Source organism: Channa argus, chromosome 7 (genome assembly GCF_033026475.1).
Source record: "Channa argus isolate prfri chromosome 7, Channa argus male v1.0, whole genome shotgun sequence".
In the NCBI taxonomy this organism is placed as follows: Eukaryota; Metazoa; Chordata; class Actinopteri; order Anabantiformes; family Channidae; genus Channa; species Channa argus.
The window spans coordinates 20301585-20324670 of record NC_090203.1 but is presented as its reverse complement, the minus strand read 5'-3'; the positions used below and the strand labels follow the sequence as shown (position 1 = coordinate 20324670).

The window sequence follows — 23086 nt, the reverse complement described above, 5'->3', positions numbered from 1 at the left end:
ATAAGCTTGATACACACAACATACAACCTGGCCTGACTGGGATGAGGAAGACGGGTGAGAGATCACAGCGTTTAATCCTCTCCTCTCTGTGTCTGACAGCCAGCAAACACATTCTCTGCTGTCTGACGCTGTCATAACCTTTCGGAAAAAGGGGGACTTGTCTTTGTTTAATCACGAACGGGATAAATACAGAGGCAGAAAAGAAATCCCCCTTACTCTACAGACTCACACCCGGATTAAATCTTATGTTTTTCTCTGACTTGCCGTGCCAAATTGATTTTCATCTTATACCACTTCAGGTAATCTCTCCCACAAGAGAAATTTAGATTCACCCACTTTTCTGAGGTTAATGGCAATGCAGGGCATCTTCCTTTATTTCCTATGCATTTCCTATGCTCAATGGAATATGCAGATTTATGGCTGTGAATCCTCTCTTCCTGGGAGCAGTTGAATCAAATAAGGAACAGATGATGTGGTTGAACTACTCTATCCCCAAGTGACTAAATCCTCCTCTCAACCATGACTGTGATTTCCAGTATCCAGGCAGCCCAACAGGGCCTGGACAACACAGTGGGGAAGCCCAATAGCCTTTCATCCACTCTTTTTGGAAGAAACCTCTTTTAGTGATAAATGACTGTGTGCATGGATAATGGTGCTTCTGGTATGAGCCTTAAAAAGGACCCCCTGTTTTTTTTTCATTTCTCATGAAGTGGACTAATTACCAGGGTCTGTAGAAGAGCCTTTGAGATCTTATTTGTGTTTACAGCAGCAGAGAGGTTATGATGAGCAGAGGAGGAGGAAAACAAACCTGTATATTTTCTTTTTTCTAAACCTGTTGGGCACATTTGTTTCTAAGGTTCTCGGGCTAACATTTTGTTACTATATTCAAACTCTATTGGACACTAATTCATAATTACATTAATTTGGATATTTACTTTATCCCATCTCCAAGCCTCTAACCCACTCTATTATCCCATGTTTTTTAGTTAGGTCAAGAGGGGTGCTGAAAGAAAAATGAGTTAATTTTACAGCAGGAGGAGAAGCTCACAGACAGCAGTTTGCCAGTTGCTCTTTCACCACGTCAACTCTTCCATTTTTAAGAACTGTGTGTGCGCACACACTGTGAAATAGAGAGAAGAGGTTTTTGGCAAAATCATTTAATTACTATAGTAAAGAGGGTGCTAAATAATGTTGAGAGCAAAGATCAGGTGTCATGCCTCTACAATAGTGTCTTCCTGGCAAAGTGGTGCCTCATCCCTGCCAGCTCCTTTCAGATAAACAAAGGGGGGACAGGGAATGTGGGCCTTGCTGACCCATTAAACAGCTAGGCATTAGCTGTCTGCGTGACCCAAAGAAACATATGTGGGTTAGCTAAAAGTGTCCATAATGCATGATCATTTCCATACCAAGGACTGGGAGCTGAGTGCACATCCTTGCATCAGCACTGGAGTATGCAAGGGTTAAATAAGTTGACTCTACTGGGGTTATTCTGTTCAGCTCACATAGCCCACAGTGACAGGCATTTTGAGTTTTCTTTATTCTCTTATAATTTTTTATTAAGGCTGGGCTTAATGCATGCAAACAGGCTTGGGCAACTGGGGTCAGTTGGGGTCAGTTGTGGAAACCTCTGTAAAATGCTGGGGGCTTTAGGGCATTTTAACACTTTCTGTATTTTTACTACCACCCTGCCTCCCTGAATAAGTCCTAAAGACTTATTGCTGATAAATAAAAAATAATAAACAGTTTTACAAGTTGCCCCTGCAAAGTTGTTTATGAAGTAATATTTTTGTCAGTCAGAAACATGCACATAGGTGGCAGGTGGTTAATCAGACATTGGTTTATATTTTTTCCGGCAAATGTCTGGACACCAAGATGACTGGATTGCTAATACATTAATTTACTACAGATGTTTAAATTTGAGGTAATTTAAGGGGAAATTCAGCTGATCTGGTTGATCTTTGGTGTTGCTAATGGTAATACATGAGATTTTATTTGCATAGTTTATTTGGCAAAATATTAAACTCATGACAATACTATTAGCCTCAGCGCTACTTTGTGGTTCGTGCTAAATTATTGTTGTCATGCTTACAGGCTAAGCTAATATGGTAAACCTGGTAAACACTGTATTACCTGCTAATTATCTGGATATACGCATGTAGCTGAAATCATCGCTGCGTCTGAGTAGAGTCTCACAGACCTGCTAACATGGCTACAGGCACCTGTATATTTTACTGACCAGTGGTTCAAAAAAATGTGACAGTAAAGTGACCAAAGAGTCATGTTTGTTCGAACTGTGTTTCAGAAGGCTGCACATTCTGTTCAAAGTTAGCTTAAAACACACGGTGCTTAAGTCATTGTTAATGGAATTACATCATGATCCTGAGGGCCTAACTAAATACTGCCAAATTTGACAAAGGTCAAAAGTTCTATTTTCTCCTCCCCACCCCACCCCCCCTTCATGCTGTTGTACTGGATAAAGGCTCTCTGTGTCTTAAAGGTCTTAAAGACTCTGCACACATTTCATGCTTAATTAACTAAGTTTGCATTGACATATTCAAAGACATTTCCACTCACATGTAACACAGTAGGCCATTTATGCAAGAGAGTGGTATTGATTATATTATATTTTATCAGGTGATATATGGTTGTACAGTGGAATGCAGGCAGAAGGACACATGTACATACCTCATACTCAGAAAGAATTCTAAGTGCGAATACAAGACTAAATTTGTAAATTATTATCATTTATTATATCAATTCTTAAACAATCTGCATGTTCTGCCTGTGGATTTCGGGGAGAAATAATAAATATTGGCATCTGTAGGGCTGCTGATGGTTTCTCCTTTAACTAATACCATTGAACTTTTTGATTAGGGAGAAAGCTGAGCGGTGGTATCTGCAGATATGTGTGCGTGCGTATGTTTATTAGCGAGGCTGAGTGAGAGAGACTCTGTGAGTGTGTAGTGGTTATGCATGCTCGCACTTTGTGGATCAGTCAATTGGTTGATTATGTGGTTGGCGGGAGAAAGACAGAAGAAAAGACAACAGGATTTAGGGCGTGAACTCTTTGTCACCTGAATGCATGCATTTGTTGGGCTTTAGTTCATGACTTTATACTAATATGAATAAAAATTCGACATGTAATTCCATAGCAGAATACTAAATTAAATGTATGTGCAATGGTGTTTGCATACATTATGTGTGGTCTATTACATTTTTAAGTCAAATATTGTGACTTGCTGAAATAGGGCATGACAGAATTTCACCATAGGGGTCCTTCCTTTGCTTTCCAATGCCAGAAAAAGGGAAAAAGAAGTATTATCTTCCCAGTGCTCTCTATTTTGTGTTTCTTCCAGTTTCTTTGTTTATGCGTTGAGACTGCAAATGCTGGAAGTGAGTTGAAAAGTAATGTGAGATGTTTTACAGTAATTAGTCGTCTTTGTTGCTGCTGTGGAGACTGCTGCACTGACTCTGAATGGAGAAGAGGGGACTGCAAGGGGGTTGGGGGTGAATGTGCGAGAGGGTGGGTAGCAGGGTGGGTGTGGGTCCCTTCTTTTGTAGCCTGCACTTCGCCATCGAGAGAGGGAATCGGCAGTGAGGCAGCTGTCACTTAACATGTGAATGTTTCAAGGGCGGCCCAGGGGTCTTTAGAAAAGTCTCCTTTTTTGCCCCCCTCAAAACCATTTTTCAAGCAGAAGCGGCATGGAGTTTCTGAACCACATTAAGCCCAGAGGAGGGGCTGTGTTGGCTGAGAAGGGCAGAGAGTGAGAGAAAAAGCTTGGGGAAGGTAAAGGAGGCACTCTGCCTGTGCCGCCTAGCTTCCTGGTACAGGAGCAACCTGAGCAGTAGCAGTGCCGGCGAGAATGCCAACGCCTTGTCACTACATGGAACTGGCACAATCCTGACCTCCATGTGAGAACTGCTCTTGGCTGGGAACTGTGGGAGTTCAAATGAGCCGTTGGAATACATTGTCTTCATCAGGGGGAACTATCCCATCAGCAGCGTTAACAAGGAAGGAATTCCTCTATCGCAGCTCCCACAACAAAGAAGAAAGGGAGAGGAGCAAAGCTGGTGGGAGGAGAAGCGAAGAGAGAGGAGGGGTGCACTGTGAGGGGAGAGGAGGACATTGTTTGCTTGTGACTGTGGGCAACGGAAAAGCATGAGTTATCAGGGGATGTGTGAGTGTGCTTAGAAAGTCTGTTTGTATGTAAGCAAGTGTGAAGAAGTGGACTTGATTGAGTGTTTGTTGGAGGGCATGTGTATGTGTGTGAGTCTATAGTTTGGGATGTTGGAGTTGGGAGGCCGTTCAAGGGATGCTCAGACAAAGCTGGATTTTTTTTTTTTTCCCCTTTCTCTCCTTTTTGAATGGTAATTGAGGACTGGCCGGATTCCTTTACTCATGCTGTTGCTCTCAACTGTGTTTCAGGGTAAGTGTTGTTCACGTAAGACGCAAACCGCCAAAATTGCTCCTAATGCAGGATTGGCTAAGAGAGAGTTTGGTTTTGGACTCAGATTACCAGCAATTGAAGTAAGGAACCATGTGACAGTAAAGGAGTTCGGACCGAGGGATTTTCTTCACTCGCTCTTATTAAGTTAAAAAATACAAGTGCAGCAGGTAAAGATTTTTTCAATAACAAACATCAGCTTGAATGGATCATTCGGTTGTAAGTATATTTTATTTTGTTCAATTTGTAAACAGTCTTTTAGTTTAATGGAGTTCTAGCCAGCATTTTAACAAACTTCAGGAGGTATGGTCCTTATTAATACTATTTGTTTTTTTCCAAGTCATGTTGACATTTGATTTTATACAGTAGTGTGTTTACAGGATTGTCTGTGAGATGAACATGAGAGCTAATATCCACCCTAAAATATTATGAGTCTCATGGGTGAATGCACAGCTGCCACCCTGGATTAGGGACCACTTCCATGATTACTACTTCAGTACCTGCTCTAAACAAGCCCGACACACAGCAGTGACACAACATTAAGGGGCTCGACTGTTGTGATTGATGATTAATGTTCTGCTACTAATTACAAACCCACCCATACAGAGCTTCCTAAATCATATAATTAAGTCCATGAAGGCAGAGCATAAGACAAACATTAGATCTTCATATGTGAATTGTTGATCAAAGCATTTGTTTGTGTACGCACACTACTCCAGTAGTCCCATAATTAGACAATAATAGCATTTTTTTGTCTTTTAGATAATAACATTTGGATGTTTAATTTGATATTTCTTTTGTCATTTCATGCCGAAGCCCCTACTGTATATTATGGTAAAATCTAATTCATCAGGAAATGGACTGCTGCCATGTATCATAAATCTCTGCTGAGAGCAGAGAGGAGGCAGGGCTGATTCAAGGGTCCTTTCAAAATAGCTTAAGAGATGGGATGGTTAGGTCATCTGCAATATGAGTTCAATGGCAGAGTTATCTGGTTACCTACTTCTCTTTCCATTATTGTGATGCTAGAGAGTGAGCAGTGCATATCAGATACAAGCTTGAGGCATGTTGGGAGGGTTTCTCTTGTTTGCTTTGATTATAGAATAATGTAGGTCATGGTGTTGTTGGGTTTTTTTATGCTACGACTAAAAGACACTTGTAAAATGTTTAATTTAAATCATACAAATTGCACACATTAAAGTATTAATATAGGGTATTTGAGTGTGCATCGTTTGCACTATTTAACTACAGTGCTCAACATCTCCTCACACACAGTGCTCTGAGATCACTGTAGAAGCAACCATGTCATTTAGCAAACGACCTCACATGCAGTGCAGTAACCAGACACGGCACGCCCTCTCTCTTGAATTGTTAACCTATGTGGACACAGCCACAGACATTCTCCCTGCCCTCCTCAGGAGACCGCTGGGCAGTGATCTGAGCTAACTGGGTAATCATTGATCTTGGGACTGGGGCTTTGTCTGGGCACCACTCTCTGATTTGACGGTGTATTCCCCTGTGGATCCCCTGACTGCATCATCTGTGCTACCAAGATTGATGCTTGATGTAGGTAATTACTAAATGAATGCACATGGAGTCATCATACCAAAGTCATTTTTTGATTCCCATTAGTTAAAGGCTGTAATGTATCTGAATTATAATAATTTTGGAGACACACAACACGGTAGATTTGATTTGGGATAGAGAGCATAGATAACAGTGGGACAATTTCTTGTATAATTTCTTTGTGTCCAGCCTTGGGCTCTTTATGGCATCACTACTAACTGGAACTGTGCCTATACACCATTATTAAGGTGCACCAACTGCATTTTCAAGACAGAAAAAAAATCCTTGTCAGTAGTCTGAGGAGTCAATATTAAAATTGCCCCTTTTGCTTGACTACATTGCCCTCGCAACCGATCATTAGTCAACACAACCTAAGTTATGATTCTGAATGGACCAGTGTAACCCTGCCTCAGCGGGAGGACTTGCCCTCCCCTGGAACCCTCCCTGTGATTTCCTGATGGGCTCACCTCAGCTCCTGTAGACCAAGATAATTGTATTCACCTTTAACCTTCTGTCAAAACAATGGAGGCACTGAACTGACGAGGCAGCAGACTAGCTGACACAGCTTGAAACTGTCACTGCCAACAAGTGTTTTCAGCAATATACTAAGCAATATTCAAGTGTATGAGCAACAAACAAACAACAAGCAAAGAAATCACTTTTGTTTCTATAAAAGCTGTTTCACCATCTGTTTGATAAAAACGGTTACTATAGGGATTGCTATTACCCTTATGCTACTTTTGTGTTCCTTTGCCCCCTCTTTTGATCAGCCCCAGAGAAATGTGGCAATGTCTGCATTTTTATGGCTGTCATATTTGATCAAATCCTTACTGGGTTTCTCAAGGCTGCTCCAGTGTAAGTTAGAGAAAGAGTTGGCTGATTGCCACCAGTTTTCTGTGCCAAACCCAACAGTAGGATCCTCTGCAAGCCTGTCACATCGATTTCTAGGCCTAGAATATTTCAGTCGGTGTTGTGAGATAGATGGGAGCATATGTGGGAGAAATGGGGGACATCCTAGCCAAGTATCTCTGCTGTAGTTGCCCCTGGTCAGTGCCAAGACAAGAGCAGTGTTGGCACACAACTTAAGCAAATCAAGGATGTGAGAGACTTGTGTCAATTTTAGTCTCATACTATTTTTCTTAAAATAGAAGCTGTTGCAAGAATGCTTTTAAAGAATGGACAGCAGTAGGATGTGCTTTACTGATTTGCCCGATGAGCAATTGTTCACTTCATGATGACCCAGAGCCCCCTTGTTTTATTTTAGGTAGCTGAAGAATCTCCTGCATGCATGGCCCAGGGGCCTTACCTCACCTATTACCTCAGTAGCCTCTGGGCTGAAGGATTATGGGTAACCTCATCAGCCGGCCCAGCTGCCTGGGCCAGAAGTCCAAGCATGTGAGGTCGGACGAGGACTTCCTGAAGGAGTGCTACCATCGACGCAGAGAGTGGCAGCCTCCCGAGCAACATGGGGAGGCCAAACGTGAAGAGGCTATTAAACACGAAACAAGAGAGGATGCAGAAAAGGACAGAGAGGTGGAGAAAGATAAGGAGGCAGAAGAAATTGATTATAAGAGGGAGGAGGGGACTCAAACTCCCATTTCAGACAAACCACTCCGCAGCTCTCCTGCCTCCACAATCAGGAGCACCAGTACTCTGGATAATGCCTGGCACAGTAGCCCTTCTCCAATAAAAACTTCTAGAAATGGGACATTAACCAGGAGAACGGTGCCTCCAGAGTTTGCCAAGTCCCCCCTGGCTCACCTGGACAAGAGCACTGCAGAGAGGAGGGCCAGCTTCCAGAGGAGGGACTCCAGAGAAGGAAGTCCCTGGTCCTGGAAGACTGTGGCATCACGTGAGGTTACAGAGGTGACGGAGGTGACAGAGACAATTGTAACAGAAATAGTGGAAGTGACAGAGTATCCACCTGGAGATAAAGGAGGGGAACCAATAGTTACACGAACCGTTAGAGTCCTGAATGGTGTTGCCGAAGAACTTGCAGAGGTTGATGACAACTTTTATCCACACCAAATTTAATCTGTCTTCCATTTCATTCTTTCCTCTTTTTATCTAAACCTAAACGTTTCATCCTGTAGTATCTTTTTTTAAACGCAGTCTTTTGATTTAACTGAAACAACACGTGAATTATGTGTCTTGCAGCTCCAAAGTGAAGGTCACTCAAGCTCAGACCAGGATTCAAGTCTGGACCGATGGAGGGTATGTTTTTTAACTAAAGCTTTTCTCCATCTGTTCCAAGAATGAAACATACATGTAATAGAAAATGTTATTCTAATCTTTAACAAGGGCACCAGATCTGCCCTGGAACTGAAGGATGTGTCCACAGATTCAGATACATTTCTCCAAAACCTGGAAGCCTTGGTCACGTGGGTCTGTGAGATAGAAGAGCTCAAGGCCAGTCAAAAACCCCCATCCTCAGAGGTGAAAGTGGTAAAAGCGCAGCTCCAAGAACAAAAGGTATGTTGGTGAATTCACCTCAGCAATAGAATACAGGAACACAGAGCAGTACCTATGTACATTCAAGTTATGCTCATGGAAAATGCCTTTATAAAGATGAATTGCAATGTGAGCTGACAAAGTAGTATCATATCGTATAATGTAAATCCAGCTCTATTCACTGGTAAATGGGCGCCATTCAAAGACACAATGAGCCTCAGTATGTCTTTGTGAACACGTCCTGGGGGTATTAAAAGAAGCAAGGAAGTCTCTTATCTTTCAGCTGTAATCACATCCATTGTGAACTCTTTGGATGAGTTGAAACCTGCTTCACTCATGACAATGTCAGAGCGACACATGAGACAGGGCTTCCTTCACACTTAAACAAAGGCAGGCAAAAACAAATAGGGCTTTGATAAATATAAATTCTTGTTCCAGGTGACCTTTCTCTAAAATTGAACAATGTCTTTAATAACTGATCAGAACATCACAGGGAAATTTCTGATTAAATCCCAAAAGATTCTTTGTGAGGTTCTTGAAAGATCTATCACATCTTTTTCCTTAAAGGTTCTGTCCTTAAGTAGTTGTGAAATATTCCTGACTCCGTCACGCTCTAGAGTGTGTTCTGTTGTTTTACAGCTCTTGCAGCGCCTCTTAACAGATCGCCGACATAGTATGGACTCTATGATGTTAAAGGGCCCTTCACTAGTAGAGGCCCAACCTGGAGAAGAGGGGGAGCGAGCAAAGGTGAAGCTCTCTACTCTCAAACAGAAGTGGGAGGCGTTAAAACTGGGGGCAGAGCAAAGGTCAGCTATGGGAATGGCACACTTTCATTTGATACATCTTAATGCATGATACAAATCGTATCCACCAATGGTAGCCTGGATCAGTGGACATCTTTTTGTTGGCAGGAGGGCGAGTCTGGAGCTCATTCTGCCCAGGGCCAAGATCTTCCAGGAAGGAGTAGACAGCTTGCAGCAATGGCTCATATCTGTGGAACAGACCCTAGCTCAACTACGCAATGCAGAAAGAGCAATGCTGCATCTCTCAGACGCTACTGATCGGGCCAAGGTTGGAAATCTCCACTGTATAGTTCAACTCCATTGTGAGGAAATATTGAATATTTGTTTGAGTACATTTTTATGTTCATTTTTAGGCTGTTGTTGAAGAGATTCAAGTCAAAACTGCTGAGCTAGGGAAAATCCAGAAGTCAGGTCACGATCTAATAGAAGCAGTTTCAGGTATTGAAGAATATTATGGCGACTGTGGCTCATAAAATGTAACTTCTTATAAATACCCATAGGTGATCTTACCCTGCGATTTCTGCTTTTCTGTTCTTCATGTCAGAGGAGGAAGCCCATCAGGTGCAGGAGAAGATGGACGCTCTACGTATCCGGTGCTCTGTGCTGAGCTTGAGCAGTCTGGATGTGTTGCAGAGGTTAGAGCAGGCCCTGGAGGCCTCCAATCGGTGCACCTCCAGCCAGGAGGACCTCCATCTGTGGCTGGGCCGCATTGAGAGGGAGCTCCTAAGTGCAGCCGGCGCACAGACACAACCTGGAGATGCAGTACTCTGTGCAGCTGAGAGACAGAGGGTAACATAATGCTCTCATCTAACCTCCTGCTTTTCACTCACCAGTGTCTGTAAATAGCTGTACATTTTTTTCTTTTCTTATCCAGTGACATCACTTACTGACTTACGTCATAAAGTTAGTTCTTAATACAGAAATAAACTGTGCTAACTCAAGCTAGCAAGGCACTTCTAAACTACAGCTGCATTCCATACACAGTATTAATAGCAGCTGTGGTCCAATACATGTAAATTATTTTCATACAGCTATGTAGATATACTTACAATACTTAGACATATTCTAGGTGGCCAGGTAATATCTAGGTAATATTCTTAAACTAAAGTCTAAAGCAGAGTCCAAACCTAGATTCTCCAAAGTTCAGGATAAGTGGTTCAAACATGGCTGTGGGAGACAGGAAGTGCAAAAATCAAAAAAACAAAAGCATGGCTGTGACAATTCATTTCAACTTCTTTTCCGCCTTCATTTTTGGTCTCAAATTTATGTTTATTGTTTTTAATCATGCGTTAGTCTTACCAATGTGTAAGATTTTTTGAAATTTTTAGCCATATTATATTTACCCATTATTTTATTGCTTTAATGTCACTTCTGATAATACAAGCTGAATGATATATGCTCCCAATTGGTGTAAAATGTCAGAAATTATAATTCAGTGTCTTGTTGGTTATGCTATTTCTACTACACTAACATACTAGTATTATTCCTAACAGCTGGAGCAGGCCGTGGTGAAGGAGATGTCTTGGTTTAGAGACACAGCACTGTGTCTTGAAAATCTGAAAACCATCACATTGGATCCAGAGCTCATAGCAGAACAACTCCACGAACAAAAGGTCAGCAAACTTTACAAATAAGTGTCTAAAAATGATCATATAATACAAATAATGAAAAGGATATTTCATGTTTACTGTAATTGTAAGGTTTAACATTTAAAAATAATTAAAATTATGTTTGGTATGTTTGATGTATTATTTCTTGAGTAGATTTTGGCTGTGGAGATTCTCCAGCACAGGTTCAACATTGAGAAGATGGTGAAGATCGCTGAAATTTTGATGACATACAGTGATGAAGGGGAAACGGCAGATCTTCGCGTAAGAGCCACATAACATTTTATGCAAATATTTTAGTGACTGTACAGTATAACCAAGTTTCATATTTCTTTAAATTGCTGTCTCCTATCCATGCAGACGCCGATTGATGTATTACAGGAGCAATGCAACACCACTTCAGCCACCAATTCCCACCTGGTTCTGCAGCTTGAGCATGCTCAGTCCCTTCTTCTCCAGTTCTCAGAGGGCCTCGCCGAGGTTTCACCCTGGTTTGAAGAAACCCAAAGCCTTGTTGGCCAGCTCTCTCTAAGTACAATTAGCTATGAAGCATTTCGGGAACAACAGGACCTTTTGCAGGTAGATGAAACCTGCCTCTCCACATTGCAGTGCCAGTTTTTTTCTTTTTTTATTAGCCCTTTTTTTGTGTGTCCTGTTTAACAAAGACGCCCTTGTATTCTTTAAAGTCTGCAACCATTTTTTTTTTAGTAATAGAGCTGGTCTGTTGAAGCATAGTTCATTAGTGCACTAATCTACTTCCTGACTGGGCTACTTTTCCAACAGTGAACTATAATGGTGTTTTGTTTTGTCAGGCATGGCTTGAAAAGTGAGACAATGTTATTTTTTTCTAGTCTTCCTTTACCCCTTTTAAGGATTAAACTCAAATCAGTGCTTTTAGAAAAAAAATTAAATAAACCTTTTTTTTTTTTTCTATCTTCCCCGCTAAGGGTCTGAGGGAGTCCATAGCAGAACACAGGCCCTTAATTGCACGCTTATGCTGTCTGGCAAAGCGCTTGTCAGAACTAAACCCTGTTCAGGGGAACAGTTTCTGTCGCAAGGCTTCAGAGGCTGAGGAGCAGCATAGAGCCATCAGAGACCGTGTTAGAGAGACTGCCAGTCTACTAGAAGAGTCCTTGCCTCGATTCACACAGGTAGAATGTTTAAAAAAATCCAGAGCGTGTTATACACTTTACAAAATATATTTCCAATAGACACAATTTTGTTTTTTCTCTTGTTTCTGTAGTTGAATGAGAGGATGACTCTCATCCGGGAGAGTCTTGACCGTCTGTACAGTCGCATACAGACTCCCACCTCACTTCAAGGCCTCACCCCAAGGATCCAGGAGCAGCTGCAGGACAACAAGCACACCCAGGCTGAGTTGTCCAAGCTGGAGCTGGGCCTCAGCAGTGTGAAGATACAAGCAGATGAGCTGTTGGCAAACACACAGGCAGCTGGTGATGGAGCCATCGGCACAGGTGTCAGATATATTGTCCCTGTGCTTTAAACACGGCACTAAAAGTAGCAGTGCAGTCAACGCTTGACTGTGGGATACAGGAGAATTGTAAAGAACATTCTTGCTGTATATTTCTTTTCGATTTTAGCAATCCAGGAGCGGGTGTCCAGTTTGTCCCAGCTGTGGGATGAGACACACACTCAGGCTCAAGAGAGGGAAAGCTGGCTGCTCAAACTGCTGGATCTTGCAACGAAGTTCTGGAGTGATGTCAGCGATGTCACGGCTGCAGTCAATGATGCTCAGCAGGCAGTTTTGGACCTCAATTCTAGTCGGACAGACTCTGAAACTATTCGTCAGAGCCTTGAAACCATGCAGGTTTGTCTGGATGCTCTCTAAAACATACGAAACTAATATTCACAATAACAGTGTATAAACGTTTTCATTATTTCCGATTATAGACTCTCAGGGAGGACATCGACAGTTTACAGGGAGATCTGGACACCCTTGGTGTTCTAGGAATGGACCTTATGTCAGCATGTGGGGACACAGACAAACCAGATGTCACAAAGAGCCTAGATGAAGTAAGTAATAAATGTTTTTTTTTTTCCTTCATGACGTTGTATTGAATAACTTAATGCTCTGTCTTTTACTACCTTAAAGCTGTATTGCACCTGGAACAACTTGAGCAAACTCTGGAATGAATGCCACAAAAAGCTGGAGGAGTCTTTGCAGATGGCATTACACTATCAAGACACTATGCAGGTGTGTGAATACAGTAACAAGTATCAACACAGAACAGTTTGGCCTCCACCGGCCAATATGGTGACAATTACAGACTGAGTAGAATGAACTGCCATTGGACAATATGTCATTCGTTGTGCTTATATGCATGCTCTGGTATTGGTTTGCCAATAGGGTCTTTTTGAGTGGTTAAAATCAGCTGAGCTGAGGTCTACTGAAGAATTCATGGTAGAGACTGATCTGGAATCAGTTAAAGAGCAACTTTGTGATCTAAAGGTGAGTTTTACTCCAAAGTACACACAGCTGAAATGATCAAGGCTGCGTTGGTTCTGATATTATACACAGGCTTGTGTTATAATTTTATCCTATATCAGTAATGTTAATAATAACTATGCTTGATTCTAAAATATTTTAACGTGCATCATTTGTTCCTTCAGGAATTTAAGCGAGAACTTTATCAGAAGAAGATCGAGATAGAAAGTCTGAACCATCGCTTTGTGTGCCGGCTCTCCCCAGGCTCAGAGCGTCCAGGCTCAGTCTCACCACTGTGTGATTTCAGACACCGCTGGGACAGCCTAGAATCAGAGACTGTCAACAGACAGGTATATAGAATATGCAATTATATGTTTAGTCCAGCAAGGGAAACAAAGCCTGTTCTCAATCCTGCTGCCACCTACAATATTGTGCTACGTAACCTTCTATCCACTCATTCTGTTCGCAGCACCAGCTGGAGTGTGCTCTGCTGGGTCTGGGTCAGTTCCAAAACACACTGGATGAGCTGCACACATGGCTCTCTAGGACTGCTGAACAACTGCAGGGCAGCCAGCCAATAAGCATCGACCTGCAGGCCTGTGAAATAGATCTGGCCAAACACAAGGTTAGTGCTAGTCTAATTAAATTGTTGTATAGTTATATGACTGTTGTAGGGCTGCACGGTCAGAGATAGGTTCTAAGGTAATAGGGCTCCTTCACACTTTGAAGGTCTCAGAAAACTGTACAGTTAAAGTAATAAAATGCAAATCTCACAGAACTCGTGGACACTTGAATGAATAACAGGCCTATGCAATATTTCTGTTCTCAAATGCTTCTTTCTTCTCACAGGTCCTGCGGAATGATGTCATGTCCCATGTTCGCACAGTGGAGTCCCTCAATCAGGCAGGCAGGAGGCTGCTGGAGGTTGGCTCCGGGGACAGCCCACATGGTCTGCAGTCTCGGCTAGAGCAACTTAATGAAAGCTGGGACTATGTCCGTTGTGAGACTGAACGCAGGCAACTGGAGCTAGAGAACAGACTGAGTCAGGTGAAGTTACTACAAGTCACAAAAACGCATGTGTAAGAAAGAGTATAGTTATAGACCGTATAGTAGAATGCAACATTGGCTCAGCTGTTTTGTCATCATTGTGTTGTGATGCCCTCTTGTGGTTACTGTGAGGAAAGTTTTTACTCAAAAGGCACAAAAGAAGTCAAACTTGAAAAAGAAAAATATTAACCATCCAACCATTAACCAACCAACCATTAATGTAATGGTATGTCTCACATATCCACACATAAAAAAACATTATAGAAATCTAATAGTTTGGCAGTTGGTAGGTGGTTGGGGTGTTCTAATAAAATATAACACCATAACTTGCTATTACTTACTGTAAGTTGTTGAAATGAATCCTTTTGTTTCTTTTGCAGGTCCAAGATGTCACAATGGAGATCCAAGATCTTCTGCAATGGCTTGAGAGCACAGACTTGAGATTATCCTCTTCGAAGACCACATGGGGCATGCCAGACTCAACCAGTGAACGGCTCAGTGCACACTTGGTGAGACAAATGAGACTATTAACTGTGAGGATGAAGAGATACATAAGAAATGGCAGCCCAGCATTAAAATATCTCGTTGCAAAAAACAGTTTTTTGTTACTCACCCATACAGGAGTTGTGCAATGAGATGGAGTCAAAGCTCCACACTTTCACAGATGTGAAGAATGCCATCCACAGGATGCTAGAGAGCAGGAATGTGGTGCGGGGATCCAACACTGAACACATCCTGTCTATTCTGGAACAGAAATGGGCATCTGTTTACGGCAAACTACAAGAGCGAAAGGTTATTTGCCTTTATATGTTTGTCATGTATTACCTGAGTTAAACTCCAGTACCAAGTTCTTGTTACTAAGAGTCAAAGTGCATGATTATATTACGGTGTAATATTTGTCCTGCAGGCTAAGCTTACTGAGGGACTGGGTCTCGCCAAGGAGTTTCACAGTTATGTCCAGGAACTTCTCACTAAGATGAGCAAATGTGAAGAGTCTATTGGGCTCCTTCCTGCTCCAAGTTTTGTTCTGGACACAGTTTGTACACAGCTGCAGGATCACAGAGTAGGTCTTTTTACATCTGTTGTAGATGGATTGTAGAAGCATTTGTTTTCCCTAATGCAAAGGTCTATTTTTACAGACACTGGTAAATGAGGTGAATGGTTATGGGGAGAAGAAGTCCGCATTAGAGAATACAGGCTGTAGACTAACCGACCTGAGCAGGAAGGAGGACTGTGATGTCATTCATAATTTAATCATGACCGTCCAGGATCGCTACAAAAAGTTACAGCAGCGCACTGCAGAGCGAGGCCGTGTGCTGGAGGAGGTCAAGAAGAATGCTAAACAGGTACATCTCAACTCCAGCATTTTTCTTCAGGTACACATCTGCTTCGGGTGGAACTTGTGCTTAACTCATCTAACCTGCCCTAATTTCTTGTATTTAAGTTTAATGAATCTTGGCGCCTATTAGTGGACTGGATGGCTGAAGTAGAGCAGACATTAGACACACATAAGGAAATTGCTGTGTCTCATGAGGAGATTAAACAACAGCTGACTGAGCAGAAGGTGTAGTAGGCATCCAAGTAAATAAAAGTTGATTAAATGCTACATATTTGCCTTTACTGAGCATTTATTCTGTAATCAGGAGTTCCAGAAACTGCTGAGGTCAAAGAGACCCATGTACGAGGTCACACTGAAGAGTGGCCGAACCCTCCACGAACGAGCTCAAACCAGCCATGACAGACAACATCTGGAAAACTTGCTGGCTGAACTCAAAGACACATGGGACACCATCAGTGGCAAGTCTGTGGAGAGGTATAAACTGCAAACACAGAACATTTGTGCCAACTGGTAAAACAAGATTCCAGTATATTGGATTTTAATTTGGTTTTCTTCTGTCAGACAACACAAGTTGGAGGAGGCTCTGCTATTCTCAGGCAGATTCACTGATGCTCTCCAGGCACTGAATGACTGGCTGTACAGAGCAGAGCCCCAACTGGCCGAGGATGTTCCTGTAGGTGGAGACAAAGACATCGTCAACAACCTGATAGATAAACACAAGGTACAACACTGGGTGTATCGTGAAATTTAAACTTGATTTAATGTGCTAGTATGTGTATTGTTTGATAAATAGACTCCAATATATAGGGACAAGCTGATTTACAATTGGCCTCTCAGTCACAAACACACACCACTAATGGTGGAGCTGCTATCCAGGGTGTAGGTGTGATACTTCACCCTCTGAGTGGATGCCTCAATGCATTTATTCAGTAATGGTCTCCTTTACCTACAACATCAGTATTATTGTCTTACAAATTATTCAAGTCATATTAAATTTACAATATATTGCACTTTTTTTTGTATATTTCTTGTCGTGTCAAGTCATATTCTCAGCTATTTTTGTCCCTCTCAGGCGTTCCAAAAGGAGTTGGGGAAGCGTGCTGGTTGCATTAGAACCTTGAAGCGCTCCGTGAGGGATCTGACCAGGAGCAGCACAGCTGATGCTCACTGGCTGCAAGAGCAGATGGGAGAATTGGAGGGTCGCTGGGAGGCTGTGTGCAAACTGTCAGTCAGCAAGCAAGACAGGCTGGAAGCTGCACTTCAGCAGGTACTTTTCCAGCTAAAAAACCTTTTTATAACACTTTTTGTATGAATTAAATTTCAAATTGCAAATACAGTATTTAGATTTTTTTACATTTCCATGTCTGTTGGCATAAAGTCACATGACAGTCACATGAAAGCACATACAAAATAAATGCTCAGATTGTATGTACAGGAAGTGCAACTGTAATTATATCCATCTTTGCTCTGTTTAGGCTGAGAAGTTTGATGGCCTTGTCCACTCTTTCATGGAACGGCTCACTGAGGTGGAGAGGGTATTGAAATACGGTGTAATACCGGAGGAGGAGGAAGGTCTGCTTGCCTTCCGCACACAACACAGGGTTAGCATAACATGATACTTTAACACCTATGGAACCTATGGAAAAATGTTTTCATCTTTCTTCCAGAGAGGTTAGAGGTCAGGGTCTGCTATAAAACAACAAGCTGTGGCTGATAAGGATTCAGTGCTTTGTTCAAGGGCAGTCATGCAAGTCAGTTCTTAAACCCAGTCACCTCAGCTGAAAAACAACTTATTATTTAGTACAAATTCTAATAAAGAATTAACTGTATGTTGGAATAAGACACTGACTTATCCCACTTGTTTGTTGAATGGGAAAATTTTTTTCTTGCTCTCCATAGGAATCAATGAGTGTGTTGCAGGCTCAGGCAGTGGATTTAGAGAAGATTCAGTGTCTGGGTGAAGAGATCCTGGCTTCCTGTCATCCAGACTCCATAATCACCCTTAAATCTTGGATCAGTGTCACAAAAACTCGCTATGAGGAGGTGAGCGCCTCATGCCTGTGAACAATTGTAAACTCAATTTCCTCTGGGGATCAAATGCACATTAATCAATGAACAATTATCTAGGAAACCAAGCAACAACACTCTCACAACCAAACTAAAATACAGTGTCCAATTTTGAAAGCATCCAGATGTGCTCGATGTCATTTCTTACCCTTTGGTTCTCTGAGTCAGGTTCAGACGTGGGCCGAGCAACAGGGACAGAAGATCCAAGCTAGCTTGGCAGCACTGGAAGCAGAGAGAGAGGATGTCCAGAGGCTTTTGGACTGGATCTCTTCAGCAGAGGAAGCCCTCAACCTTAGAGAGCAAGAGCCTCTGCCTGAGGCTACAGAGCAGAACCAGGAGCTTATTGAGCAACATACCGTACATACCGTATTTTTATACTGTCAAATTGACCATCTCCATTCCCACACTCGCTGTCTAATGATTAATATATATCTATATGTGTATTTAAATATTTAAGTCATCATAGGCATGCCATATTATCACTAATGAGTCCTGTTTTGCAGGTGTTCATGGAGGAGTTGAATAAAAAGTTTCCAGAGGTTGAACATGCTACAAAAACCTGCAAACACAAGAGGATTTCTAAACAGCAGGTCTCCCCACGCAAACGGCCCCTCACCAGTAAGCCATCCTGAAACCAGCACAGAGACAAGAAAGTTATTGTAGTAATAGAAGCACTGAGGGATAATCACATGCAATACAGCTATTAGTTCCAAACACCCATGTTGCTGTTTTTTCCTCGCAGAGAGGAGGAGTAATCTAAAGCTGCAGCCTGCTGTACCGGTTCCCCTGGAGCATCTTGACCCCCAAACCCCTCAGCTCAGTCAGTTGATCAGTCAGTGGCAGAAACTTTGGCTCCTGGCTGTGGCGAGACAAAACCGACTGGAACAACACCAGCAAACACTCAAAGAGGTTACTGGGCTTCTTTAAACATGTCCTGTAAAGTCGTAACACTAAAAAGCTCTATGAATGTTAATGTGAGGTTATACAATGTGGCATTTGGCATTTTCTGCACAGATGGAAGAATTTGCCAACTTCGACTTCAACATATGGCGAAAGCGTTACATTCAGTGGATCAGTCATTTAAAGTCACGAATCTTGGACGTGTTTCGGAGCATTGATCGAGATCAGGATGGACGCATCACCCAGAAGGAGTTTGTTGATTATGTCCTGGCATCCAGTAAGATCCATTTGCTGTGACTCGCTTCAACATTGTCACCTATGTCTTATTTTCGGTCACCGTGCATCTGTCATATATCACACTCCTGTAGAATTTCCAACCAACTCTCTGGAGATGAATGCGGTGGCAAGTATCTTTGACGTAAACAGCGATGGCTTCATTGACTACTATGAGTTTGTGAGCGCACTCCATCCCAGCAGAGATCCCTACAGGAAAACGCTGGATGCAGATCAAATCAATGAAGAGGTAAGAGCTGTGTGTGCGACAGGACACACACATACAGTTTGATTCATTCAAGTGGTGCATTTATTGTGACAATTGTTTTGGCCTCTCCAGGTGAGTCGGCAGGTATCACAGTGCAACTGTCCCAGGAGGTTCCAAGTGGAGCAAATCAGTGCCAATAGATACAGGGTGAGTTCTTAATAGACGTGAATTAAAAAACGTGCACCATGCTTTGATGTCCTGCGGGTGCTCTGAAATCCCTAAGTTGTGATCTTTACATTCTTTATTTGCCGCAGTTTGGAGATTCCCAACAGTTGCGGATGGTTCGTATCCTGCGTAGCACATTGATGGTCAGAGTGGGAGGGGGCTGGACAGCCCTAGATGAGTTCCTGGTCAAGAATGACCCCTGCAGAGGTCAGCTTACTTATACCCAAGTTCCCCTGAAATTACCCTAAACAATACAGTTTTCAACTAAAAGAGTTCACCTGTTTCTCAAACTCACACTACTATTTACTAGTTTATAGGACTATTGCTTCTAGCTATACAAACCCATATTTTACATTTTTCTTTCACACCATGCTAACGTACAGTATAATATTAGCTATTGGAGCATTCAGTTTTTAAGTTTGCCCTTTTTACAATATTGTTACAAGTAAAAATACAAAGCATAATATAGCCTATGCATTTTCCTGATACTGTGGTACACTGCTGGCTATTATGTGGTTACTTCCCACTTTTCTGATGAACTTGCTCTTTGTGTCATCAACAGTAAAAGGTCGGACAAACCTGAAGATCAAGGAGAAGTACTTGTCTCCTGCAGGAAGCACTTCTAAGGGTTTGACTGTCAGCAGGTCCAATTCTAGCCTCAGCCTCTACAGTAGTGCCTCTGCCCCCACCAGCCCCATGACACACAAGGTGTTGCTTTGTTTTTATGGAAATGTGTTTATCTCCAATATGTGCATCATAAAGACCTACATAAACACACTCAACTCACTTTTATTTGCATTGTTTGTTTTGATACCTCTTTTAATTTACATTAAAACACATCTACAGGCTCATCCATTTCCAGTCCTCCAACTGAAAAATGTCATGCTTGGACAGCATCTAGCTGACTAAGTCAAAATGTGGAATAGTCTTGTATTGCTTTGTATATTGTTTATATATTGTTTTGAGAACCATAAAAAAATTACACATAGCAACTTCCTGTCTGTATTTTTTATGTTTTCCCATATCCTGCTTTAGGCGTTACTTCGCAGAAGTTTCTCAGGTGACCGCTGCATGCGTCCCAGGAGCTCCATTGCTGCTTTGGGGTCTGATCTGCAGTTTGTCACAGCAGGGGAGGACAATTCTCCTTCACCATCAGGTCTCCCAGTCACCTCAGTTATCTTTACATTTGCTTTGTCATACATGCTGCACATTTCCTGTTTCTAATGGCTACATTAGCCACTTAACCTCATCCTATCTGTTCTTTTTTATCTGGTTTACCTTCTAGATGACGCAGAGAAGTTACCCACATGATTACCTCATGCTATGAGCACCATGTGTATGCTGCAGTTGCTGTACCCAAACAAAGCCTCGGGGGCCCAGAAAGAGAGATAAGCAGAACTATATTGATATCATGATTGACATGAGCAGACACCGATAAGAAAAACACAGAAGAAGGTCACTGGAGGTGATGTGAAAGTGACTGTAGCTTTGAGAAATGCAAAGATATTCTGTGTACATTAAAGATGGCAGTTTAGAGCCACGCAAGACAAAATGTTCTCTTCCCCTATTGCAATTCATATATTTGCATCTGATTGAGTAGAAAGTATAAATAAAAATGCTGTGCATGGGTACATTGTGCATGATAGCCAGAGCCTTGCAAAAATCCGATTTTTTTATTTTCCAGATTTTTGTTTTAGTTTGGGGGGGAGGCTGTAAAATAGAACAGTCAGACAGTACCAGAGGCTGCAGTAACGTAGTAACTGTCATAAAGCTACAACACATTTGTAACTACAGTAGTATGTGAAGCTGTTGCACTGTCTGATGGCCAAACTGAACGTCCAAAAAACACAGATACCAAAACCCTACTTAGATTGAAGGGTACAGTATGCTGTCCTTCATCTCTCTGAAAGATATTTGTATTTTTATTTTATTCCATGATATTGTTGGCAGGGCCACACTGGTTGTTGTCATTACCTTTTTTGACACCATGTTTTAAAAAAAAAAAAAAAAACATATTTGTATCATTCTTTATTGTAAGGATGTTTTAAACACTGGAGATTATGTAATGAACAATGCACTGATGTATGACACGTCATTGTTGATTCGTAGAGATTGTTTTCTCAGGATTGGTTTTGCATTTGGATGTATGTATTTCTTTGGCTCTATGTATTTCTATGGAACGTTACTGTGAAAATGTAGATGTGCTTTCTTTATGACGCTGTCCTTCCTAGGAACATTTTTGTTTAGCACAGTCTTTTTGTAAAAATGCACTTTTCTGTGTCCGCCTACAGTAAATATAGGTTATTTTGTTAAGTGGCAAACCTGGCAGTTGCCATAATCAATGTTGGAACAAACACTCAAATTTTAGTTTGTGTTACATAAAAATTAAGAGCTTTTACAAGGATGTTACATAAGATTGTTGAACAGTCTTTTGATTCCTTGTGCAGCATGTCTTTACTAAATGCTGTAACTTTTCTTCCCTTTTGATGCTTGATTTCTCTGATTTCCAATCCAGTTGTCTTAATTACTCTGTTTGCAATTGGTTAGTAAACCCAGAAGACTTTGCATCTCTTTTCTCCACGGTTTTATTCATGATTCTGTTTTAACAAAGACTTCTGAAACACATTTCGCTAAGAGAGAAGTTCCACCATCAGGCTACTCCATAGGCTTTTGCTATGTGGTTTTATTATAGAACAGTAAATACTTCACAATATGTTATCATCCATGTAAAGTTAATCTTTGTACTTGAGCTACCTGAGGTTGAAGACAATGGCTTACTTAATTGCATTTGGTCTTTCTGAATGCCAGAAACGTTTTTACACGATAAAGTATCTTTTCCTCTTGGCCTCAGTGGGTTTGGAGAAGGTTGGTCATTTACTGAAATGTAAAACTACAATATTACTTCAATTGCTATGCACCCTGATCTTTCTGTACTGTAAATGTTTCTATACCCAGCACCCATTCTGTCTAATGTCTAATTTAGGTAAACTGTAGATGAATGTTACTAAACATTTTACATCCACTTGTTCAACTTTTTGTAATAAAAATGAAATATTTGCATATTGTTATTTTACAATGATGTATTAATGTGATATTTTATCTGAAATCCAAGAATACAGACAGACCCCTGCTAGGCAAATCAAACATTTTATTTAATATACATTCAAACAAAGTTTTAACCAAATATCCTGAGACTCTGCCAATAAATAAATAAACTCACTATATTTCTGTGTACATACAACTGATGGCACACATCCAGCAATTACAAACCAAGAGTTTTATTCACTTAGATGTTTGTCAAAAACACTAGATAAATGATATTCCATTCTAAATCAAGCACTTTCCTCCCACAGTCCAAAGACATGCATGTTTGGTTAATTGGTGAATGTAAAATTGCCTGTGGGAGTGTGAATGGGAGTGTGAATAGTTGTCTGTCTGTGTATGTCTCTCTGTGGCCCTGAGATAGACTGGCAACCTGCCCAGGGTGTTCCCCGCCTCTCGCAAAATGACAGGCTCCAGCCCCCTCCTCACGAAGGGATTAAGGGATTACAGTTAATGCATAGATGGAAGATATCCTCAAAACATTTAGAATCCAAAAATCAAATGGCAAAATAGAAGAAAAGTAACACTTTTTTTTTTGATACATTCATAATTAATCAATTACTTAAGTCATATCTCAATTGCTGGACATGCAGTATGAAGGCAGTAC

At 41.5% G+C, this 23086-nt stretch overlaps 1 protein-coding gene across 2 annotated transcripts; it reads left to right on the top strand.

Annotated features, from left to right (window-relative positions):
- The first annotated feature begins 3569 nt into the window (after positions 1 to 3569).
- macf1b (microtubule actin crosslinking factor 1b) lies at positions 3570 to 22993 on the top strand. Of its 2 annotated transcripts, none has more exons than XM_067510274.1 (40): positions 3570 to 4427; positions 7276 to 8012; positions 8169 to 8225; positions 8313 to 8483; positions 9102 to 9268; positions 9374 to 9533; positions 9619 to 9703; positions 9810 to 10054; positions 10759 to 10878; positions 11029 to 11136; positions 11233 to 11451; positions 11820 to 12023; positions 12116 to 12347; positions 12474 to 12700; positions 12784 to 12906; positions 12986 to 13087; positions 13241 to 13342; positions 13504 to 13668; positions 13788 to 13943; positions 14168 to 14365; positions 14746 to 14874; positions 14987 to 15157; positions 15273 to 15428; positions 15505 to 15711; positions 15810 to 15929; positions 16009 to 16178; positions 16266 to 16425; positions 16777 to 16971; positions 17180 to 17305; positions 17604 to 17747; positions 17940 to 18128; positions 18275 to 18389; positions 18514 to 18680; positions 18786 to 18948; positions 19040 to 19194; positions 19285 to 19359; positions 19467 to 19584; positions 19940 to 20085; positions 20413 to 20533; positions 20663 to 22993. In XM_067510274.1, the coding sequence occupies exons 2-40, from the start codon at positions 7356 to 7358 to the stop codon at positions 20686 to 20688; spliced, it is 6351 nt and encodes a 2116-aa protein (XP_067366375.1). In that variant the 5' UTR covers positions 3570 to 4427; positions 7276 to 7355; the 3' UTR covers positions 20689 to 22993. The 2 variants fall into 2 exon arrangements, with proteins under 2 accessions (XP_067366375.1, XP_067366376.1); XM_067510275.1 differs by having other exon boundaries at positions 3570 to 4664.
- Positions 22994 to 23086: the final 93 nt, after the last annotated feature.